We start from the raw sequence: 23,464 nt of genomic DNA, 5'->3' as shown, positions 1-23,464 counted from the left end.
ACCTGTCCGAGGAGCAGCATGCTGGTTATTCATGGACGGGACCGGAAGGACACGGAGCCCGGTGACGTCACGCGGTCTGAGCAGCTGCAACCGTCAGAGCGCGTGAGTTGGCGGGACAGTGTTTCAGTCGGCAGGCCGACAGGAAGTTACCTGGCGGAAAAGGGCCGCACGTGCCTTCACCAGGCGACACACCTGTGAACACATCATCGGTGTTCCGGTGAAGAAGAGCGTCAACAGAAAAACGTCCCGCCGTCCCGTGGTCGTGTTGTGTTTCCGCCTCTTCTTCTTCGTGTGAATCCATTCTTCTTTTTTGATTCCGTTGGCGGACCTGCGAACCGTCTTTGGTGCACACCGCCACCTACCGCACCGGAGGGTGTAGTTCCTCCTCCTGCTGTTTCTGACCCGCCGGAGCGTCTGACGTCACGGGGAGCGTGTTACATCACTTCCTGTCTACCAACATTGTGACTCCTGTTACTTCCGTTATTTCAGCTTCTCTTCCTGAATTAAACATTTCTGAACTCTCTACACTTCTTAATCTGAGGAGGAGGAGGAGGAGGAAGAGAGGAGAGGAGGAGGGGGAGGAGAGGAGAGATGAGGGGGGAGGAGAGGAGAGAGGAGGGGGAGAGGAGATGAGGAGGAGAGGAGAGGGGAGAGGAGGAGGGAGAGGAGGAGAGGAGAGCAGAGGCTCTACACTACTCCTCCTCTCCTCTTCTCTCCTCTCTCCTCTCCTCTCCTCCTCTTCTCTCCTCTTTTATTTCCTCCTCCTCTCCTCTCTCCCTCCCCTCCTCCTCTCCTCCTCCTCTCTCCTCCCCTCCCCTCCTCTCCTTTCCTCTCCCCTCTCCTCCTCCTCTCCTCTCCTCCTCTTCCCTCTCCTCTCCTTCTCTTCTCCTCCTCTTCCCCCCTTCTCTCCCCTCTCCTCCTCCCCCTCTCTCCTCTCCTCCTCCTCTACCTCTCCTCCTCCTCCCCCCCTCTCCTCCTCTCCTCCCCCCCTCTCCTCCCCTCCTCTCCTCTAACTCTCCTCCTCCTCTCCTCCTCCTCCTCCCCTCCTCCTCTCCTCCTCTCCTCTCTCCTCCTCTCCCCTCTCCTCCTCCTCCTCCCCTTCTCCTCTCCTCTCCTCTCCAGTCCTCCTCTCCTCCTCCTCCTCTCTGCTCTCCTCTCTCTCCTCTCCCCCTCTCCTCCTCTCCTCTCCTCTCCTCTCCTCGTCCTCCTCCTCCTCCTCCCCTCTTCCTCTCCTCCTCCTCCCCTTCTCATCTCCTCTCCTTTAATCTCCTCTCCTCCTCTCCCCTCTCCTCTCCTTCTCTTCTCTCCTCTAACTCTCCTCCTCCTCTCCTCCTCCTCCTCCCCTCCTCCTCTCCTCCTCCCCTCCTCTTCCCCTCCTCTCCTCCTCCTCCCCTCCTCTCTCCTCTCCTCCTCCTCTACCTCTCCTCCTCCTCCTCCTCCTCTCCTCCCCTCCTCTCCTCTAACTCTCCTCCTCCTCTCCTCCTCCCTTCCTCTCTCCTCCTCTCCCCTCTCCTCCTCTCCTCTCCTCTTCCTCTCCTCCTCCTCCCCTCCTCCTCTCCTCCTCCTCCCCTCCTCCTCCTCCTCTCCTCTCTTCCCCTCCTCTCCTCTCTCCTCCTCTCCCCTCCACTCCTCTCCTCTCCCCTCTCCTCCCCTCCTCTCCTCCTCCTCCTCCACCTCTCTCCTCCTCCTCCACTCCTCTTCCCCTCCTCTCCTCCTCCCCTCCTCTCTCCTCTCCTCCTCCTCTACCTCTCCTCCTCCTCTCCTCCTCTCCTCCCCTCCTCTCCTCTAACTCTCCTCCTCCTCCTCTCCTCCTCCCTTCCTCTCTCCTCCTCTCCCCTCTCCTCCTCTCCTCTCCTCTTCCTCTCCTCCTCTCCCCTCTCCTCCTCTCCTCCCCTCTTCCTCTCCTCCTCTTTCCCTCCTCCTCTCCTCTCCTCTTCCTCTCCTCCTCCTCTCCTCTACCTCTCCTCCTCCTCCCATCCTCCCCTCCTCTCTCCTCTCCTCCTCTCCTCCGCTTCTCTTCCCATACTCCCCTCCTCTCTTCTCCTCCTCTCCTCCTCTCCTCCTGCCTCTCTCCTCCTCTCCTCTCCTCCCCTCCTCCTCCTCTCTCCCCTCCTCCTCTTTCTTCTCCTCTTTTATTTCCTGCTCTCTCCTCTCCTCCTCTCTTCTCCTCTCCTCCCCTCCCCCTCTCTCCTCTCCCCTTTTATTTCCTGCTCTCTCCTCCTCTCCTCTCCTCCCCTCCCCTCCTACTCTCCTCTCCTCTCCCCCTCCTATCCCTCCTCTCCTCCTCCTCCTCTCTGCTCTCCTCTCTCTCCTCTCCTCTCCTCCTCTCCCCTCTCCTCTCCTCCTCCTCCTCCTCTCCTCTCCTCCCCTCCCCTCCTACTCTCCTCTCCTCTCCCCCTCCTATCCTCCTCTCCTCCTCCTCCTCTCTGCTCTCCTCTCTCTCCTCTCCTCTCCTCCTCTCCCCTCTCCTCTCCTCCTCCTCCTCCTCTCCTCTCCTTTCCTCTCCTCCTCTCCCCTCTCCTCTCCTTCTCTTCTCTCCTCTTCCTCTCCTCCTCTTCTCTCGTCTCCTCTTCTCCTCTCCTCTCCTCCTCTCCTCTCCTCCTCTCCTCTCCTCTCTATATTCAAAGATTAATTCCAGTGATAGTCTTTTATTCAGATATAAAGTCTTCCATTAGAAATCACCACCTCTGTTATTTACAGCTGACTCGTCATTGTCATCACGTTACTGAACACAAACAACAACAACACACATTAAACAAGGACATCATCATCATCATCATCATCATCATCATCGTCATCATCGTCATCATCGTCATCATCATCACCATCATCATCATCATCGTCATCTTCATCATCATCATCATCGTCCTGTCCTCCTCCACTGATCACCTCCACCTGTAGAGAACAGAGAGAACAGAGGTGAACTGAGCGTGTGCAGAAACTTCCTCCATCAGCTGTCAGTCAGTGATGCAACAAAGTCAGAATAAAGAGCAGCAGGACTTCAGTCCTGAGACATGAGACATGGACATGAGACATGGAGATGAACATGAGACATGAACATGAGACATGAACGTGAGACATGGACATGAGACATGAACGTGAGACATGGACATGAGACATGGAGGATGAACATGAGACATGAACATGAGACATGAACGTGAGACATGGACATGAGACATGGGACATGAACATGAGACATGAACAGGAGACATGAACGTGAGACATGGACATGAGACATGGACATGAACATGAGACATGAACATGAGACATGAGACATGGACATGAACATGAGACATGAACATGAGACATGAGACATGGACATGAACATGAGACATGAACATGAGACATGAGACATGGACATGAACATGAGACATGGACATGAGACATGAACATGAGACATGAAGCATGAAGGAGCTGCAACATCAGAGGACATTTTCTACACTTTCTGTAACAAACACTCGTCTGTTGGGACGACTCACTGAGTTCAGGACCAGAGAACAGAAAAGCATTCACAGCTTTAAGATGGAGGTTCTGTTTGTACATGAAGGAGCTGCAGCTGCTGATTAAACAGAGAAGATCTACAACAGGAACAGACAGTGAACTTACTTCAGAGTCTCCAGACTACAGTGTGGACTCTCCAGAAAACCACACAGCTGCTTCACTCCTGAATCCTGCAGGTTGTTTCCACTCAGGTCCAGATGTTTCAGATGTTTCTGAAGGGAGGGGTTGGACTTCAGAGCTGAACCCAGAGAATCACAGCTGATCTTTGACAACCTGCAGCTCATCAATCTGAATAAAGAATAAAAGATGGAGATGAAGATAAACAGATGAGTTGTTCCTTCAAAGAGGAACTCTGTCCTCTGTCCTCTGTGATCTGTGACTGTGGATCATCAACATGTCGGCCTTCTACAAACATCATCAGTTCCTTCCAAACTCCAGTCAAAGATTTCCTGTATCTTCAGTTTCAGCAGATCTTCACTGATCTTCTCTGCATGTTACAATAGATTTGAAATCATCAGAAATCCAGCAGAGGGACAGACGACTGAGAACAACGTTGGTTCTTTGACTTCCTGTCCCTCCACTGCAGCTCACACAGGAAACACAGCGACTGGATCTGTGATCAGACTGCTGAGGACACGGATCACTGTCAGCTTTACATGTTCACACAACACGGCTGTGGATGATGTCGTCCATCTGGTACCGCTGGAGTCAGGTGATCAGAGGACTTCTCCACAGACAGAGTGGACAGGAGGGAGGACTGTTGACACCGACACGTCTTTTCATGTCCATGTGGACATGAGTGTTGTGTTCAAACACACGTGTGAACCCGTGTGCTCAGACAAACATGCAGATGCTTTATTATTTGGTTTCTGTTTCAGTCTGAAGGTCTGAAGCTCATCTGGACTTTTCTGAAAGCTCTGAAGTTTATTCAGATTTGTGCTCAGAAATCTCCAACATGAACTAAAGTGTGACACATGAACAGAGAAGAACTGCAGCAGCAGCAGTCAATGAACTGACCTCAGAGTCTCCAGACGACAGTTCGGACTCTCCAGACCAGCAGACAGCAGCTTCACTCCTGAATCCTGCAGGTCGTTGTCACTCAGGTCCAGATGTGTGAGGTGGGAGGGGCTGGACTTCAGAGCTGAGGCCACGACTTCACAGTGAGTCTCTGAGAGTTCTCCACATCCTGTTAATCTGTGATGAGAGAATAAAGAACATGTGTTATTATAAATACAGATATCAGCTTATAAACAATTCAGTTGGATTTAATCAGCACCAGATCAGAACTTTATTCATACACAGTAAAGTTCTTCTACAGAACCGCAGAACATCCCAGAGAGGAACCCAACAGTTCAACATGAGAAACAGCTGGAAGGAAAAACACCCTTTAACAGGAAGAACCTCCAACAGAACCAGAACCAGAGGTGGAGAACATCTGTTAGCAGAACCAGAACCAGAGGTGTAGAACATTAACAGAACCAGAACCAGAGGTGAAAAACGTCTGTTAACAGAACCAGAACCAGAGGTACAGAACATCTAACAGAACCAGAACCACAATTGGACAACATCTGTTAACAGAACCAGAACCACAGGTGCAGAACATCTAACAGAACCAGAGGTGAGGAACATCTCATAGAACCAGAACCAGAGGTGGAGAACAGCTAACAGAACCAGAACCACAGGGGAAGAACAACTGTTAACAGAACCTGAGATGGAGAACATCTGGTAACAGAACCAGAACCAGAGGTACAGAACATCTAACAGAACTAGAACCAGAGGTGGAGAGAATCTAATAGAACCAGAACCAGAGGTGGACAACGTCTGTTAACAGAACCAGAACCAGAGGTACAGAACATCTAACAGAACCAGAACCAGAGGTGGAGAACATCTAACAGAACCAGAACCACAGGTGGAGAACTGTTAACAGAACCAGAACCAGAGGTGGAGAACATATGGTAACAGAACCAGAATCAGAGGTGGAGAACATCTGCTAACAGAACCAGAACCAGAGGTACAGAACATACAGGTGGAGAACTGTTAACAGAACCAGAACCAGAGGTGGAGAACATATGGTAACAGAACCAGAATCAGAGGTGGAGAACATCTGCTAACAGAACCAGAACCAGAGGTACAGAACATCTAGCAAAACTAGAACCAGAGATGGAGAGAATCCAATCGAACCAGAATCAGAGGTGGACAACGTCTGTTCACAGAACCAGAACCAGAGGTGGAGAACATCTAACAGAACCAGAACCACAGGTGGAGAACAACTGTTAACAGAACCAGAACCAGAGGTACAGAAAATCTAACAGAACTAGAACCAGAGGTGGAGAGAATCTAATAGAACCAGAACCAGAGGTGGACAATGTCTGTTAACAGAACCAAAGGTACAGAACATCTAACAGAACCAGAAGCAGAGGTGGAGAACATCTAGCAGAACAAGAACCACAGGTGGACAACATCTGTTAACAGAACCAGAACCAGAGGTGCACAACATCTAACAGAACCAGAGGTTGGGAACATCTGTTAACAGAACCAGAACCAGAGGTGGAGGACATCTAACAGAACCAGAACCACAGGTGGACAACATCTGTTAACAGAACCAGAACCAGAGGTGCAGAACATCTAACAGAACCAGAGGTGGAGAACATCTAACAGAACCAGAACCATAGGTGGATAACATCTAACAGAACCAGACATCTATTGACAGAACCAGAACCAGAAGTGGAGAACATCTGTTTACAGAACCAGAGGTGGAGAACAATTAACAGAACCAGAACCAAAGGTGGAGAACATCTGTTAACAGAACCAGAACCAGAGGTGCAGAACATCTAACAGAACCAAAGGTGGAGAACATCTCACAGAACCAGAACCAGAGATGGAGAACATCTAACAGAACCAGAAGTCTGTCGTCATAGATTCAGACCTCAATCTGAACACACATATCAAGACAGTTACAAAATCAGCCTGCTATCACCTGAAGAACATATCGAGGATTGGAGGACTTATGTCTCAACAGGATTTGGAAAAACATGTCCGTGCATTCATCTTCAGCAGACTGGACTACTGTAACGGTGTGTTTAAGGGTCTCTGTAAAAAGTCAGTCAGAGCGCTGCTGCTGATTCAGAGCGCTGCAGCTCGAGTCCTCACTGAGACCAAGAAACTGGACCACATCCCTCCAGTTCTGAGGTCTTTACACCAGCTTCCTGTCCAACAAAGAATCCACTTCAACATCCTGCTGCTGGTCTATAAAGCTCTGAACGGTTTATTTGTGCTCTGCTGCTCCTTTATGAACCATCCCGACCCCTCAGGTCGTCTGCTGCTCTCCTTTCTGTTCACAGTCACAACTAAACATGGAGAAGCAGCGTTCAGTTTCTATGTTCCACATATCTGGAACAAAGTCCCAGAAAGCTGCAGGTCTGCTGAGACTCTCAGATCCTTTAAATCAAGACTGAAGACTTTTCTGTTTGCTGCCTTTCATTGAACCAGATTTAAGGATGTTGATTCATTTCTCCTATTTCTGCTTTTTACTACTGTATTTTATATTTTAAACTGCACTGTAACTTTTATTAAATTTTTAGCTTGTTAAATGTTTGAATGTTTGTTTTTAATGTTTTAATAACTGTTTTTAAATGTTCTTTTCTTTCGCCTGATGTTTTGATGCTTTTAATGGTTTTATGTGAAGCCCTTTGAATGACCTTGTTGTTGAAATGTGATGTACAAATGAACGTGCCTTGTCTTACAGTCAGCTGAGTTTTCCACTGCGGAGGACTGAGAGGCTGCCGTCCAACCAAGAAGCCTCTGCTCCAAAAGAGACACCTTCAAGCTGGACAACACATACAAACCTCACTTCCACTTCATCAGTGACCTGAGTGAAGTGACTGGATTTCACTGAGAGTTTCTATCGTAGCTGTAGTGGTCCTGAACGCAGCTCTGTTACCACCTCACTAAATGCTGCATCACATGTTACAGCCTGTTGTGCTGCTTTCTTTTTAATCTCATGACAGACTTCACATCTCCACATGTCAGAGTTCAGCTCTCCATCCTGACACAAACTGAGCTCTCTGTTCACGACACCATGTGACAGCTGACGTAACACAAAGGATCAGAGCTGAATACAGCTCAGTGTCATCAATGCCCATCAGTTGAAAAAGGATGGATCGACCCGACTGGAACATCCCAACTAATGATCTACTGACAAATGAAAGGTTCACAGATCATGTAGAAATACCTGCAGATCAGCAGAAGAACAGTTTGATCATGTGATCAGCATTAATCACAACCAGCTAGAACAATCTCCATTTGAATCCTCACAGCTTCTTAAACAACACAACTGACCATCAGCTGTTTGAACTAAAGAAATACATCCCGTGTGTCTGTGAAGAACCAAACTACTGATCTGATTGATCACGTTAATGATCACATGTGGACTCACCTAAACGTCCTGCAGTTCCTCACAGCTGGGATCAGTCTCCGTCGTCCCTGTGGTGATGTGTTGTACTTCATCAGGTCCAACTCATCCAGAACCTCCTCTGACATCTGCAGCATGGAGGCCAGACCTGAGCAGTGGATCTCAGAGAGTTCCTCTCTGATCTGTTCTCTGACTTCAGGAAGTCTTGGATCTCCTGATGGACTGAGAGGTCGTTGATCTCCATCAGACAGTGGAAGATGTTGATGCTTCTGTCTGGAGAGATTTTACGACTGTTCATCTTCTTCAGGTTCTTGATGGTTCTCTGGATGATCTCTGGACCGTTCTCTTTCTGACCCAGCAGGCCTCCTAATAGTCTCTGGTTGGACTCCAGGATGAGGCCATGAAGGAAGCGAACAAACAGGTCCAGGTGGCCATTCTGACTTTGGAGGGATTTTAACATGACTCTCTCCAGGAAGTCATTATGAGATGATTCTCTGTTGTCTTCTCCCAGGAAGTCATTATGAGATGATTCTCTGTTGTCTTCTGCCAGGAAGTCTTCATGAGATGAGTCTCTGTCGTCTTCTCCCGGGGAGTCATCATGAGATGATTCTCTGTTGTCTTCTCCCAGGAAGTCATTATGAGATGATTCTCTGTTGTCTTCTGCCAGGAAGTCTTCATGAGATGAGTCTCTGTCGTCTTCTCCCGGGGAGTCATCATGAGATGAGTCTCTGTCGTCTTCTCCCAGGAAGTCATCCAGAGATGAGTCTCTGTCGTCTTCTCCCAGGAAGTCCTGCAGCACCTCTTTGTTCCTGGTGGAGATACAGTGGAACATGTAGACTGCAGCCAGAAACTCCTGAACGCTCAGTCTACAAAGCAGTAGACTGTTTTCTGGAAGATCACACACTCTCTCTTGAAGATCTCTGTACAAACTCCTGAGTACACCGAGGCCTCTGTGACGTCCAGACCGCACCGCTGCAGGTCTTCTTGGTAGAACATGATGTTTCCTTCCTCCAGATGTTCAAACGCCAGCCTCCCCAGCTTCAGAAGAACTTTCTTATCAGCCTTCCTCAGCTCCCGTGGACTCGTCTCGTGTCCGTCGTACTTCTTCTTCTTCCTCTTGGTCTGAACCAGCAGGAAGTGTGAGTACATGTCAGTCAGGGTCTTGGGCAGCTCTCCTCTCTGCTCGGTGGTCAACATGTGGTCCAGAACCGTAGCGCTGATCCAGCAGAAGATGGGGATTCCACACATGATGCGGAGGCTCCTGGAGGTCTTGATGTGGGAGATGATGCTGCTGGACCGCTCTTCATCAGCGAACCTCCTCCTGAAGTACTCCTCCTTCTGGGCGTCAGTGAAGCCTCGTACTTCTGTCAGTCTGTCCACACGCTCAGGAGGGATCTGATTGGCCGCCGCGGGTCGGGAAGTTATCCAGACGAGAGCCGAGGGAAGCAGATTCCCCTCGATGAGGTTGGTCAGCAGCACGTTGACGGAGGACTCGTGAGTGACATCAACCAGCTTCATGCTGCTGAAGTCCAGAGAGAGTCTGCTTTCATCCAGGCCGTCCAAGATGAACAGAAGCTTCCAGACAGCGAGCTGCTCTGCTGAGACCTTCTGGAACGTCGGATGGAAAACACGGAGCAGCGTGAGAAGACTGTACCGCTCATCTCGGATCAAGTTCAGCTCCCTGAACGACAGCAGAATCACCACGCTGACGTCCTGGTTCTCCGAGCCCTCGGCCCAGTCCAGAGAGAACTTCTGCACCGAGAAAGTTTTTCCGACACCGGCGACGCCGTTGGTCAGAACCACTCTGATGGGTCTCTGCTGGTCGGGGAAGGCTTTAAAGATGTCGTGGCACTTGATTGGAGCGTCATGGAGGATCTTCTTCTTGGTCTCCAGCTGCATCACCTCATGTTGGGTATCAACCTCTTCACTCCGTCCCTCTGTGATGTAGAGCTTCGTGTAGATCCTCTTCAGGAGGGTTCTACTTCCTCTTTCATCACTTCCTTCAGTCACATGTTCACATCTCCTCCTCACACTGATCTTATGTTCATCTAAAACCTGCTGCAGACCAACATCTGGACAAAGAAGAGAACATCTGTCAGACTAAAGAAAGAGAAGCTGCACACAAACCAAAGACAGGAAGAGGAAATGGACAGTCTTACTTTGTCCAGTGTCGGTCTGACTGTCTGTCTGCGGTCCAGGTCCGGTTCTGGATCTTTTTCCACACTGGGGACAGGAGGAGTCTCCTGATGGAGCCGACTGGTCCCAGTAGGAGGTGATGCACCGTCTGCAGAACCGGTGTCCACAGCTGGTGGAGACGGGATCCTTCAGGACGTCCTGACACAGAACACAGCAGGACAGCTGGTCCTCAGAGACACCGCTCCTCTTCATGACATCGCTCCTCTTCATCACCCTGTCAACACATTTCATGATCAGTAAAATATTTTGCTGTTGTTGTTAAAAATATCAGGATTTCAGGTTTCTGTCAGAAGTTCAGAGGACTCAGAGGACTCAGAGGACTCAGAGGACACAGAGGACTCAGAGGACACAGAGGACAGTGAAAGTGAAGCTATTCAGCCTTCGGTCTGTGATGAAGATGATGCTTCCTTCTATTTCCACTGTTCAGGAACTCATGAACTGCTCTTATTAAACACTGTGATCTGCCTGCAGCTTTCTATTGATACAAACACTTTGATTGACAGCTCCTTCCCAGCATGAACATCCCACCACAGACAGGTGATGACGTCCTTCCCTGTTCTCCAGTCGCTCTGATAGCAGCCTGGGTTCCTTCAACTGGAGAAGAGCTCTAATAAACCGGGACACAGAGCAGTGGTGCTTCTGGTTCCTGTTTCTGTTCATCATCAGGGTTCAAGCCACATCGGACCGAACACGATTGTTTCTGTGCCGGTTTATGATGATCTTTCAATCTTTATTAGTGTGAATGCTGCTCCAGTTTGTACACTTACAGAAACAATCAATCTATCAAAATGTTCAACTCTTTCAGGACGATGGTGCTTTTACTTTTCATTTGGATAGGAGTTATAAATATGAAAATATGAAGCATTTTCCATAAAATCTTTGTCTTTGGTTTATTTCCAGGTCTTTTGATTTCTGTTCTAGTTTTCTCCAAACTATACCAGATGTTTGATGAACTTCTTGGACCAGTGTTGGGTTTATAATGGGTGTGTATTGTGTCGTCTGGACTGAGTCATGTGACCAACAGTGACGACAGCTCAGGAAATATTTAGAGAATTTTCTCTCCAACTTGAGACCAGACCATCATTTTCACTCTACAGGCATCATTTGTTCAACTAATGTAGGAAAAAGGTTCTTCTTCCACACAGTGGGCCGGTCTGAACCAACAGACTTCACTTTGTTCAGGAAACACCTCAATGACAGGAACCTCTTCCTCTCTCACATTCACGGCCAGACAAAAATCAGCTGGAACTTCATCCAACAGCAGAAATGACATCTTCTTCAGTTCACCATAAAATCCTGATGTGTGCACCGAGAAACATAAAGAATGCACAGATCTGTACATCCAGAATCTGAGATACAGAACAGCTGAGGACAGTTTAGTCATCAGCTCTCTTCTGCTGTCTATCGGTTCTTCACATTTTTACTTTCTTCTAACTTTGAATCTTTTTAACCGTTGTGCATCACTTTGAAATAAACGTACCCGCTTACCTCCCGGAGAGGACGAAGCTGTCTGCTTCAAAACACCACATCAAATATACATCAAGAAAATGTTCAGAGTTAGTTTTTTTAACCAAAATCAGTCCTGATCAAAACTACCAAATGTTCATACATTTATATGTAATTACACCCTTTAAAGCTTTTCTCTTATCATATAATATTCCTGTATTGTGCTATGAGAGTGAAGGAAAAGTAGAAGATCACAAGCCAACTTCTTAAAGGCTGCTCATTCCTCCATGCTGACAGGTAATGCAGCAAACCTCAGTTCCTGTTACAATCCAGAGGGGGGCAGCAGAGCACCATTTATGATTTGGGTTTTCTTTCACAATGTGAGCAGGAACATTTTGTGTTGAAAGTGTCTGCATAGGTATGATGTGATAGTCAAGTGATTAAGAGGCATGACGACTAGACCTCTCAGCCAGAGATGTCTGGTTGGATACCAGTTTGGATCCACCGTTTCCTGCATGTTATTCCACTTTATTTCCTCCCAAGCACAACGCTTGTCTCTGTATTTTCACAGGGGCGGAGTTTAGAAGGAAATCGGCTATAATTCATGAATGATTTGTCTGCTCATCATAAATTGTAATAGATATGTTCAGACTGTGTTTGGAAATAGAACTAACAAATCATTGTAAGCTTGACCATTAGGGGGCGCCACAAATGTGAAAAGTATATATGTCATTATTGGCTGCACAAAATTGGCCAAAACTCAGCTCATGCATACAATTTTGGAATGATAAATTAAAGTGGGCGTGGCTTATCACAGGAACTATACAACTTTGCCAAATGTTTGCTCAAACTTCACCAAAATATTTGACAATACACGTGACATGATTAAAATTATGTGGGATTTTTATTTTTTTTAATCTGGTTATCTCCAACATTTTGACTGTGGGAGGCATTTTCATTTTTAACTGACAATTTATGAGTCAGTTTTATACCTTTGCTCAATTTCCTGCGAGCTATCGATATTCATTGCTCTTGAAACACTCCTTAAGTTCAGAGGGGAAAGTAAAGATGAGACCAGCATCCAGTAATAAACTATTATTATTATTATTATTATTATTATTATTAACTATTATTCACTGTGTTCGCTCAGAAATCCTGTTCATCACATCCATGATCCATACACTACAATCAATATTTATATATTTATATCCTTGGTGTAAATATTGTTCAATAAATATCCTTATTTCAACCAAGCACTTGTTTTGTGTATTTCCTGGAAGATATTGAAAGAGATCCGTGAATGTAGAAGTCACGGTTCAGACGATGTCCACTGATCACATTTTAATAGTCTGATATTAAATTTAAATCTGGAGTCTTGTGATTAACAGAAAGTGGTGCCCTGAATATGAATCTAATCTTTACAAATAAAAGTCTCTTACTGTGAGTCTGAAGGTCCTGGTTCACCACTGAAGACTGGAGGCTCCTCTTTGGACATATCACTCTTCATGGACAGACAGATGGATCCTGGAGACTCTTGTCTCCGTCTGTAGAACTGATCTCTGCAAACACAAACATGTTTCTGTCTTCATGTGTCCACTGACTTTAATCAATCTGCTCTAGTTTCCTCTCAACATGTCTAATAAGTGAATCATTAACAGTCTCTTACTGTGAGTCTGAAGGTCCTGGTTCACCACTGAAGAATGGAGGATGCTCTTTGGACATATCACTCTTCATGGACAGACAGATGGATCCTGGAGACTCTTGTCTCTGTCTGTAGAACTGATCTCTGCAAACACAAACATGTTTCTGTCTTCATGTGTCCACTGACTTTAATCAATCTGCTCTAGTTTCCTCTCAACATGTCTAAGAACTGAATAATTAACAGTCTCTTACTGTGAGTCTGAAGGTCCTGGTTCACCACTGAAGACTGGAGGATCATCTTTGGACCGATCACTCTTCATGGACAGACAGATGGATCCTGGAGACTCCTCTCGGTCCTCCTCTTCCTCCATTAAAACATTCATCTTCAGTCAGTCTGAGAAGTAAAGCAGCAAAACTGACTGTGAGCTCAGAACATCAAAATCATCAGAAACCTGAGGAGGTCTGGTTTCCTCTGTTTCTGGAGGTGTTCGCTGGTTTAGAGGCGACGGTCATCTGATTAAAAACTACTCACATCTCCTCATTTGGACCGTTATCATGACCATATTTATTTAAAAACGTACTGTGTACCATAAAAAACGTGAAAAACATATTCTCATTGTGAATCTGATGTCATCAACACGTCTCTATAAGTTGTTCCAGGATCATGTTCACCACTGAGCTGCATCAACTCTTCTTTTAACAACACTCTGGAAACCTTTGGGAACTGAGGAGACCAGTTTCTGGAGTTTTGAAAGTGAAATGTGGTCCCATTCTTGCCTGATAGAGGATTTCAGCTGCTCAACAGTTCAGGGTCTCCTTTGTTGTATTGTTCATGTCCTGATGCTCCAGATGTTTTCAATGATTGACAGGTCTGGACAGCAGGAGGCCAGTTTATCAGCGGACTCTTCTACTAGAGAACCATGCTGTTGGAATACGTGCAGAATGTGGTTGGACGTTGTTCTGCTGAAATAAACAAGACCTTCCCTGAAAGAGACGTTGTCTGGATGGCAGCATATGTTGCTCCAAAACCTGAATATATCATTCAGCATTAATGCTTCCTTCCAGATGTTCAAGCTACCCATGCCATGTGCACTAATGCATCCCTGTACCATCACAGATGCTGGCTTTAGAACTGAGCTGATAACAAGCTGGATGGATATTTTTCATAAAACAATATTATTTCTCAGTTTCAACATCTGATATGTTGTCTTTGGTATATTTTTTAATTAAATATGAGTTTATGTGATTTATAAATATAAATAAGAAATATTCATATGATGTCACGTCAGCTGTTTGGTTCCTTTCCAGCTGTTATCTTCAGGAAACAATAAATTTGGCAACTGAGACTTTCATTTTGATGTCAGTCTGAATTCGAACACTGTGACTCATAAGAAGATCATTGTCTCCGATTAATGAGGTGAACAGTTGATCCATTTCACTTCTCCAGATCATGTTCAGAGAAGACCAGGCAGGAGCCACGATAACCTCCAGAACAAGCAGCTCCACAACATGTTTGTGGGCAAGTTTTACATTTAAACTACAGATATCAAGTTAACCTCTCATGTTGGTTTTAGCTTTCTGTTTTCTACTTGATTTTCTTTTAAATTATGACAGACTAGACATACATTAGGTTGTACTGAGTATATTATAATAATATAACAATGATCATGTTGGACTAATGATAGTAAACAGATGTAGTCAGGTTCAGTTCAGTCTTCTGAGTCCACAGACCACGTGGTGCATTTATTTTAAATCTATTGAACAATCAGGAGAACGTGTTTCTTCTGCCTAAAGACCGGAAGTAGACACCTGTAGTGGTGGGATGTTTACATCCGGGGCGTCACAGGGTATTTTATTTTGAAAATGGACGTTCCTCTATCCGACTTCCTGTGGGTGACGTCAGACTGGACTCGACGTGGCCCTGTTTATCTCCAGTCAGTGAAGCAGCCCATCGGCGGGCCGCAGCCGGACCTTACCGTAACTACACTACTGCAGGCGCAACGACAATCACACGGCGGCAACCGTTACCGGCTTCCGTTCACGGTAACGCGGTTATTTTACGGTCTGCAGCTCCTCTATGATCAGAGCTTCAGTGGTCACATCCAAAAGTTTACAGTGAACAAAGAGAAGAAGGACTCGGTGGATTCAGGTCCTGAGTTGAACCTGGTAACTTCTGTTTCAGAGCAGCTGATCAGCTGGAGCCTCTGAATCCACAGATCGATCCAGATGATCAGCTGGAGCCTCTGAATCCACAGATCGATCCAGATGATCAGCTGGAGCCTCTGAATCCACAGATCGATCCAGATGATCAGCTGGAGCCTCTGAATCCACAGATCGATCCAGATGATCAGCTGGAGCCTCTGAATCCACAGATCGATCCAGATGATCAGCTGGAGCCTCTGAATCCACAGATCGATCCAGATGATCAGCTCATTCTTCCCTCCGACAGTAAAATAATCTTCATGTTAAAACTCACCGTGAATCCTGTTCAACTTTCTTCCGTCTGTTCTGTCGACTCCAAATGGAGGTTGAACTTCCTACTTTCATCAGTCACTCTCTTATCTAACGGCGTGTGTGCGCATGCGTGCATTTCACGTGATTTCCTATAAATACAAAACTAAAACTGTCTTCAAATCAAATGAAGTTCATCTATTGAGTATAAGTTTTAGTAAAAGGTGAACAATAAAAGCATCGATATGAGAACATGTGAACAACATGAGACAGAAAGAAGAGTCGAACTTCTACAACCTTTATAAAATAGTTGGGACGCTGTTTAACATGTAAATGACAATAATATGATTAATTATAAATCACGTGAATTCATATTTAATAGTAAATTACAGGAGGATTTTTTTCAGGACTACTTTTGTGTTGCCTAGCAACACTTTTCTTCCTCCAGTATCAAGGTAGTTTTGTGTTTTTATTACGCAGCAAACAAATTAGCTCTTTACAGTTTTGTTAGTTTTGCTTATAAACGAGACTTTCTCCAATTAAAACCCTTTGTTCTCCAATTAAAAACCTTTGTTCTCCAATTAAAAACCTTTGTTCTCCAATTAAAAGCCTTTGTTCTCAAATTAAAAACCGTTGTTCTCAAATTAAAAACCTTTGCTCTCCAATTAAAAACCTTTGTTCTCCAATTAAAAACCTTTGTTCTCCAATTAAAAACCTTTGTTCTCCAATTAAAAACCTTTGCTCTCCAAATAAAAACCATTGTTCTCCAATTAAAAACCTTTGCTCTCCAATTAAAAACCATTGTTCTCCAATTAAAAACTGTTGTTCTCCAATTAAAAACCTTTGTTCTCCAATTGAAACCCTTTGTTCTCCAATTAAAAACCTTTGTTCTCCAAATAAAAACCTTTGTTCTCCAATTAAAAACCTTTGTTCTCCAATTAAAAACTGTTGTTCACCAATTAAAAACCTTTGTTCTCCAATTAAAAACCTTTTGTTCTCCAATTAAAAACCTTTGTTCTCCAATTAAAAACCTTTGCTCTCCAATTAAAAACCATTGTTCTCCAATTAAAAACTGTTGTTCTCCAATTAAAAACCTTTGTTCTCCAATTGAAACCCTTTGTTCTCCAATTAAAAACCTTTGTTCTCCAAATAAAAACCTTTGTTCTCCAATTAAAAACCTTTGTTCTCCAATTAAAAACTGTTGTTCACCAATTAAAAACCTTTGTTCTCCAATTAAAAACCTTTTGTTCTCCAATTAAAAACCTTTGTTCTCCCATGAAAAACTGTTGTTCACCAATTAAAAACCTTTGTTCTCCAATTAAAAACCTTTTGTTCTCCAATTAAAAACCTTTGTTCTCCAATTAAAAACCTTTGTTCTCCAATTAAAAACCTTTGTTCTCCAATTAAAAACTTTTGTTCTCCAATTAAAAACTGGTGTTCTCCAATTAAAAACCTTTGTTCTCCAATTAAAAACCATTGTTCTCCAATTAAAAACCGTTGTTCTCCAATTAAAAACCGTTGTTCTCCAATTAAAACCCTTTGTTCTCCAATTAAAAATCTTTGTTCTCCAATTAAAACCCGTTGTTCTCCAATTAAAAACTGTTGTTCTCCAATTAAATTAACACATCCACCCAACAACACATCCACCCAAACATATCCACCCAACGACACATCCACCCATCGACACATCCACCCATCGACACATCCACCCAACGACACATCCACCCAACGACACATCCACCCATCGACACATCCACCCAACGACACATCCACCCATCGACACATCCACCCAATGACACATCCACCCAACGACACATCCACCCAATGACACATTCACCTAACAACACATCCACCCAACAACACATCTACCCAACAACACATCCACCCAACGACACATCCACCCATCGACACATCCACCCAACGACACATCCACCCAACGACACATCCACCCATCGACACATCCACCCAACGACACATCCACCCATCGACACATCCACCCAATGACACATCCACCCAACGACACATCCACCCAATGACACATTCACCTAACAACACATCCACCCAACAACACATCTACCCAACAACACATCCACCCAACGACACATCCACCCAACGACACATCCACCCATCGACACATCCACCCAACGACACATCCACCCATCGACACATTCACCTAACAACACATCCACCCAACAACACATCCACCCAACGACACATCCACCCAACGACACATCCACCCATCGACACATCCACCCATCGACACATCCATCCAACGACACATTCACCTAACAACACATCCATCCAACAACACATCCACCCAACGACACATCCACCCAATGACACATTCACCTAACAACACATCCACCCAACAACACATCTACCCAACAACACATCCACCCAACGACACATCCACCCAACGACACATCCACCCATCGACACATCCACCCAACGACACATCCACCCATCGACACATTCACCTAACAACACATCCACCCAACAACACATCCACCCAACGACACATCCACCCAACGACACATCCACCCATCGACACATCCACCCATCGACACATCCATCCAACGACACATTCACCTAACAACACATCCATCCAACAACACATCCACCCAACGACACATCCACCCAACAACACATCCACCCAACCACATCCACCCAACCACATCCACCCAATGACACATCCACCCAACGACACATCCACCCAATGACACATTCACCTAACAACACATCCACCCAACAACACATCTACCCAACAACACATCCACCCAACGACACATCCACCCATCGACACATCCACCCAACGACACATCCACCCAACGACACATCCACCCATCGACACATCCACCCAACGACACATCCACCCATCGACACATCCACCCAATGACACATCCACCCAACGACACATCCACCCAATGACACATTCACCTAACAACACATCCACCCAACAACACATCTACCCAACAACACATCCACCCAACGACACATCCACCCAACGACACATCCACCCATCGACACATTCACCTAACAACACATCCATCCAACAACACATCCACCCAACAACACATCCATCCAACGACACATCCACCCAACAACACATCCACCCAACGACACATCCACCCAACGACACATCCACCCATCGACACATCCACCCATCGACACATCCATCCAACGACACATTCACCTAACAACACATCCATCCAACAACACATCCACCCAACGACACATCCACCCAACAACACATCCACCCAACCACATCCACCCAACCACATCCACCCAACGACACATCCACCCAACGACACATCCACCCAACGACACATCCACCCAACAACACAGGAAGGGGAGGAGGAGGAGGAGGAAGAGGAGGAGGAGTAGTGTAGTTATGGCTCTGGAGGCCAGGGTCACCGAGGAGGAGGAGGAGGAAGAGGGGGAGGAGGAAGAGGAGGAGGGGGAGGAGGGGGAGGAGGAGGAGGAAGAGGAGGAGGAGTAGTGTAGTTAGGGCTCTGGAGGCCAGGGTCACCGAGGAGGAGGAGGAGGAGGAAGAGGGGGAGGAGGAAGAGGAGGACGATGAGGACGAGGAGGGGAGGAGGAGGAAGAAGAGGAGGAAGAGGAGGAGGACTAGTGTAGTTAGGGCTCTGGAGGCCAGGGTCACCGAGGAGGAGGAGGAAGAGAAGGAGGAGTAGTGTAGTTAGGGCTGTGGAGGCCAGTGTCACTGAGGAGGAGGAGGAAGAGGAGGAGGATGAGAAGGAGTAGTGTAGTTAGGGCTCTGGAGTCCAGGGTCACCGAGGAGGAGGAGGAGGAGGAGGAGGAGGAGGAGGAGAAGGAGGAAGAGGAGGAGGAGTAGTGTAGTTAGGGCTCTGGAGGCCAGGGTCACCGAGGAGGAGGAGGTGGAGGAGGAGGAGGAAGAGGGGGAGGAGTAGTGTAGTTAGGGCTCTGGAGGACAGGGTCACCAAGGAGGAGCAGGAGGGGGAGAAGGAAGAGGAGGAGGAGGATGAGGAAGAGGAGGAGGAGGAGGAGGAGTAGTGTAGTTAGGGCTGTGGAGGCCAGTGTCACTGAGGAGGAGGAGGAAGAGGAGGAGGATGAGAAGGAGTAGTGTAGTTAGGGCTCTGGAGTCCAGGGTCACCGAGGAGGAGGAGGAGGAGGAGGAGGAGGAGGAGGAGAAGGAGAAGGAGGAAGAGGAGGAGGAGTAGTGTAGTTAGGGCTCTGGAGGCCAGGGTCACCGAGGAGGAGGAGGTGGAGGAGGAGGAGGAAGAGGGGGAGGAGGAAGAGGAGGAGGAAAGGACGAGGAGGGGGAGGAGGAGGAGTAGTGTAGTTAGGGCTCTGGAGGCCAGGGTCACCGAGGAGGAGGAGGAAGGGGAGGAGGAGGAGGAGGAGGAAGAGGAGGAGGAGTAGTAGTGTAGTTAGGGATCTGGAGGCCAGGGTCACCGAGGAGGAGGAGGAAGAGGAGGAGGAGGAGTGTAGTTAGGGCTCTGGAGGCCAGGGTCACCGAGGAGGAGGAGGACGGGGAGGAGGAAGAGGAGGAGGAAGAAGAGGAGGAGGAGTAGTGTAGTTAGGGCTCTGGAGGCCAGGGTCACCGAGGAGGAGGAGGAGGAGGAGGGGGAGGAGGAAGAGGAGAAGGAGTAGTGTCGTTGGGGCTCTGGAGGCCAGGGTCACCGAGGAGGAGTAGGAGGAAGAGGAGGAGGAGGGGGAGGAGGAAGAGGAAGAGGAGGAGGAGTAGTGTAGTTAGGGCTCTGGAGGCCTGGGTCACCGAGGAGGAGGAGGAGGAGGAGGAAGAGGGGGAGGAGGAAGAGGAGGAGGAGGACGAGGAGGCGGAGGAAGAGGAGGAGGAGTAGTGTAGTTAGGGCTCTGGAGGCCTGGGTCACCGAGGAGGAGGAGGACGGGGAGGAGGAAGAGGAGGAGGAGGAAGAGGAGGCGAAAGGGGAGGAGGAAGAGGAGGAGGAGTAGTGTAGTTAGGGCTCTGGAGGCCAGGGTCACCGAGGAGGAGGAGGAAGGGGAGGAGGAGGAGGAGGAAGAGGAGGAGGAGTAGTGTAGTTAGGGCTCTGGAGGCCAGGGTCACCGAGGAGGAGGAGGAGGAGGAGGAAGAGGGGGAGGAGGAAGAGGAGGAGGAAGAGGACGAGGAGGGGGAGGAGGAGGAGTAGTGTAGTTAGGGCTCTGGAGGCCAGGGTCACAGTGGAGGAGGAGGAGATGGAGGAGGGGGAAGAGGAGGAGGAGGAGGAAGAGGAGGAAGAGGAGGACGAGGAGGAGTAGTGTAGTTCGGGCTCCAGGGTCACAGAATTAGAATCACTGCTGTGCACCATGCTAAATAACCAGCTAGCTGTAGGAGCTAATCAGGGAGGGGGTGTACAGCTGTCTTCCAGGGGACAGTCAGATGTCTTCCCGGGGCCAGAGTCAGATGTCTTCCCCGGGACAGAGTCAGATGTCTTCCCGGGGACAGAGTCAGATGTCTTCCCGGGGACAGAGTCAGATGTCTTCCAGGGGCCAGAGTCAGATGTCTTCCAGGGGACAGAGTCAGATGTCTTCCCGGGGACAGAGTCAGATGTCGTCCAGGGGCCAGAGTCAGATGTCTTCCCAGGGACAGAGTCAGATGTCTTCCCGGGGACAGAGTCAGATGTCTTCCAGGGGCCAGAGTCAGATGTCTTCCCGGGGACAGAGTCGGATGTCTTCCCGGGGACCAGAGTCAGATGTCTTCCCGGGGACAGAGTCGGATGTCTTCCCGGGGACCAGAGTCAGATGTCTTCCAGGGGACAGAGTCAGATGTCTTCCAGGGGACAGAGTCAGATCATCAACTTCCATTGTTATGCAGATGACACTCAGCTATATCTTTCTATAAAACCAGATGAAACTAATCAGTTAGTAAAACTTGAAGCCTGTCTAAAAGACATAAAGGCCTGGATGACCAAAAACTTCCTGCTTCTAAATTCAGACAAAACAGAAGTTCTTGTACTTGGTCCTAAACACCTCAGAAACTCTTTCTGTAATCACTTAGTTACTCTAGATGATGTTGTCTTGGCCTCCAGCAAAACTGTGAGGAACCTTGGAGTCATATTTGATGAGGATTTGTCCTTTAGACACCATATAAAGCAAATCTACAGAACTGCCTTCTTTCATCTACGTAATATTAATAAAATCAGGAAAATCGTTCCTCAGCATGACGCAGAAAAACTCATTCATGCGTTTGTTACTTCTAGACTAGATTATTGTAATTCCTTGTTGTTAGGATGTCCAAATTACTCATTAAAAACCTGCAGCTGATCCAAAATGCTGCAGCAAGAGTACTGATGGGATTTATCAAGAGAGATCATATTTCTCCAGTTTTATCTTCTCTTCACTGGCTTCCTGTGAAATCAAGAATATAATTTAAAATTCTCTTGATGACTTACAAAGTTCTACATGACCAGGCTCCATCATATCTTAGAGATCTTATAGAACCATATAATCCTAGCAGAGCACTTCTCTCTCAGTACGCTGGACGACTGGCCAGGTTAGGAGACAGCTGGAGAGAATCCACCAGCGCAAGGCTGCAGGACCTGACGGCATCAGCCCCGGGGTCCTGAAGACCTGCGCCGCCCAGCTGGCTGAGGTCCTACAACACCTCTTCAACCTGAGCCTGAAGCAGGAGGAGGTCCCGGTGCTGTGGAAGACGTCCTGTCTGGTTCCAGTCCCCAAGAAGACGACTCCATCTGGCCTCAACGACTACCGACCGGTTGCCCTCACATCTCATGTGATGAAGGTGCTGGAGAGGCTGGTCTTGGCACACCTCAGGCCGCTGGTGAAATCTTCTCTGGACCTTCTGCAATTTGCGTACCAGCCTCATGTGGGAGTGGACGACGCCATCATCTACCTGCTGCAACAAGCTCAGTCTCACCTGGATGGAACCGGTGACTCTGTGAGAATCACTTTCTTTGATTTCTCCAGTGCATTCAACACCATCCAACCACTGCTGCTGAGTGAGAAGCTGCAGGTGGTGGGGGTGGACACGTCCACCGTCTCCTGGATCACTGACGACCTGACAGGCAGACCACAGTTTGTCCGTCTGGGCAGTGTGCTGTCTGATACGGTGGTCAGTGGTACTGGAGCTCCTCAGGGAACTGTTCTGTCTCCTTCCTGTTCACCTTCTACACCACTGACTTCCAGAACAACTCAGAGTCAAGACATCTGCAGAAGTTCTCTGATGACTCTGCAGTGGTCGGTGTATAAGGGATGGACGGGAGGAGGAGTCAGTGGACGGTGTATAAGGGATGGACGGGAGGATGAGTACAGGGCAGTAGTGGAGGACTTTGTGGAGTGGGCTGGTAGAAATCACCTCCTCCTGAACGTGGCCAAGACCAGAGAGATGGTGGTCGACTTCAGGAGGAAGACGACGGCTCCACAACCGCTGAGAGTTCTGGGAGAGGAGGTGGACATGGTGGAGGAGTACAAGTACCTGGTGTCTCCATGACAACAGACTGAACTGGAAGACCAACATCAACGCTGTCTACAAGAAGGGGATGAGTCGACTCTTTTTCTTGAGGAAACTTCGATCCTTCAATGTGTGCAGCGAGATGTTGGAGATGTTCTACCATCTGTTGTGGCCAGTGAACTGTACTTCTCTGTGGTCTGCTGGGGGAGCAGCATTGGAGCAGGAGACACCAACAGACTTAACAAACTGGTTAAGAAGGCCGGCTCCATCATCGGCTACAAACTGGACAGCCTGGAAAAGGTGGTGAAGAGGAGGACGCTGAACAAACTATTATCCATGTTGGATAATCCTGTCCACCCTCTCCACCTGCTGCAGGGACAGCGGAGCACTTTCTCCAAAAGATTCCTCCA

The 23,464-nt window shown here is 47.6% G+C and overlaps 2 protein-coding genes and 1 pseudogene across 2 annotated transcripts in view; all 3 read right to left on the bottom strand.

The window, feature by feature from the left end:
- Nucleotides 1–500, bottom strand: part of fxn (frataxin) — a 12,199-nt gene extending 11,699 nt beyond the window's left edge. The window contains exon 1 of the mRNA XM_069149908.1: nucleotides 151–500. Within this exon, the coding sequence (XP_069006009.1) occupies nucleotides 151–207 (57 nt within the window). The 5' untranslated portion in view covers nucleotides 208–500. The remainder of the gene's footprint in view (nucleotides 1–150) is intronic.
- A 2,067-nt stretch (nucleotides 501–2,567) lies between these two features.
- On the bottom strand, nucleotides 2,568–15,743 carry LOC138198472 (protein NLRC3-like). The gene is given in 11 exon segments (XM_069149903.1): nucleotides 2,568–2,895; nucleotides 3,607–3,789; nucleotides 4,519–4,695; nucleotides 7,937–8,087; nucleotides 8,090–8,779; nucleotides 8,782–9,984; nucleotides 10,072–10,322; nucleotides 12,994–13,113; nucleotides 13,221–13,340; nucleotides 13,448–13,589; nucleotides 15,672–15,743. Coding segments are annotated over 10 exon segments (3,036 nt in total). The 5' UTR covers nucleotides 13,579–13,589; nucleotides 15,672–15,743; the 3' UTR covers nucleotides 2,568–2,885.
- Nucleotides 15,744–19,011: 3,268 nt separating this feature from the next.
- Nucleotides 19,012–20,952, bottom strand: LOC138198478 (uncharacterized; annotated as a pseudogene).
- Between the last annotated feature and the right edge of the window lie 2,512 nt (nucleotides 20,953–23,464).

Source organism: Embiotoca jacksoni, unplaced genomic scaffold (assembly GCF_022577435.1).
Source record: "Embiotoca jacksoni isolate LCO1_2020_lvr unplaced genomic scaffold, fEmbJac1.0.p SCAF_152, whole genome shotgun sequence".
Lineage (NCBI taxonomy): Eukaryota > Metazoa > Chordata > Actinopteri > Embiotocidae > Embiotoca > Embiotoca jacksoni.
Note: the sequence above shows the minus strand (reverse complement) of the source record. Positions and strands in the feature narration are given on the sequence as shown.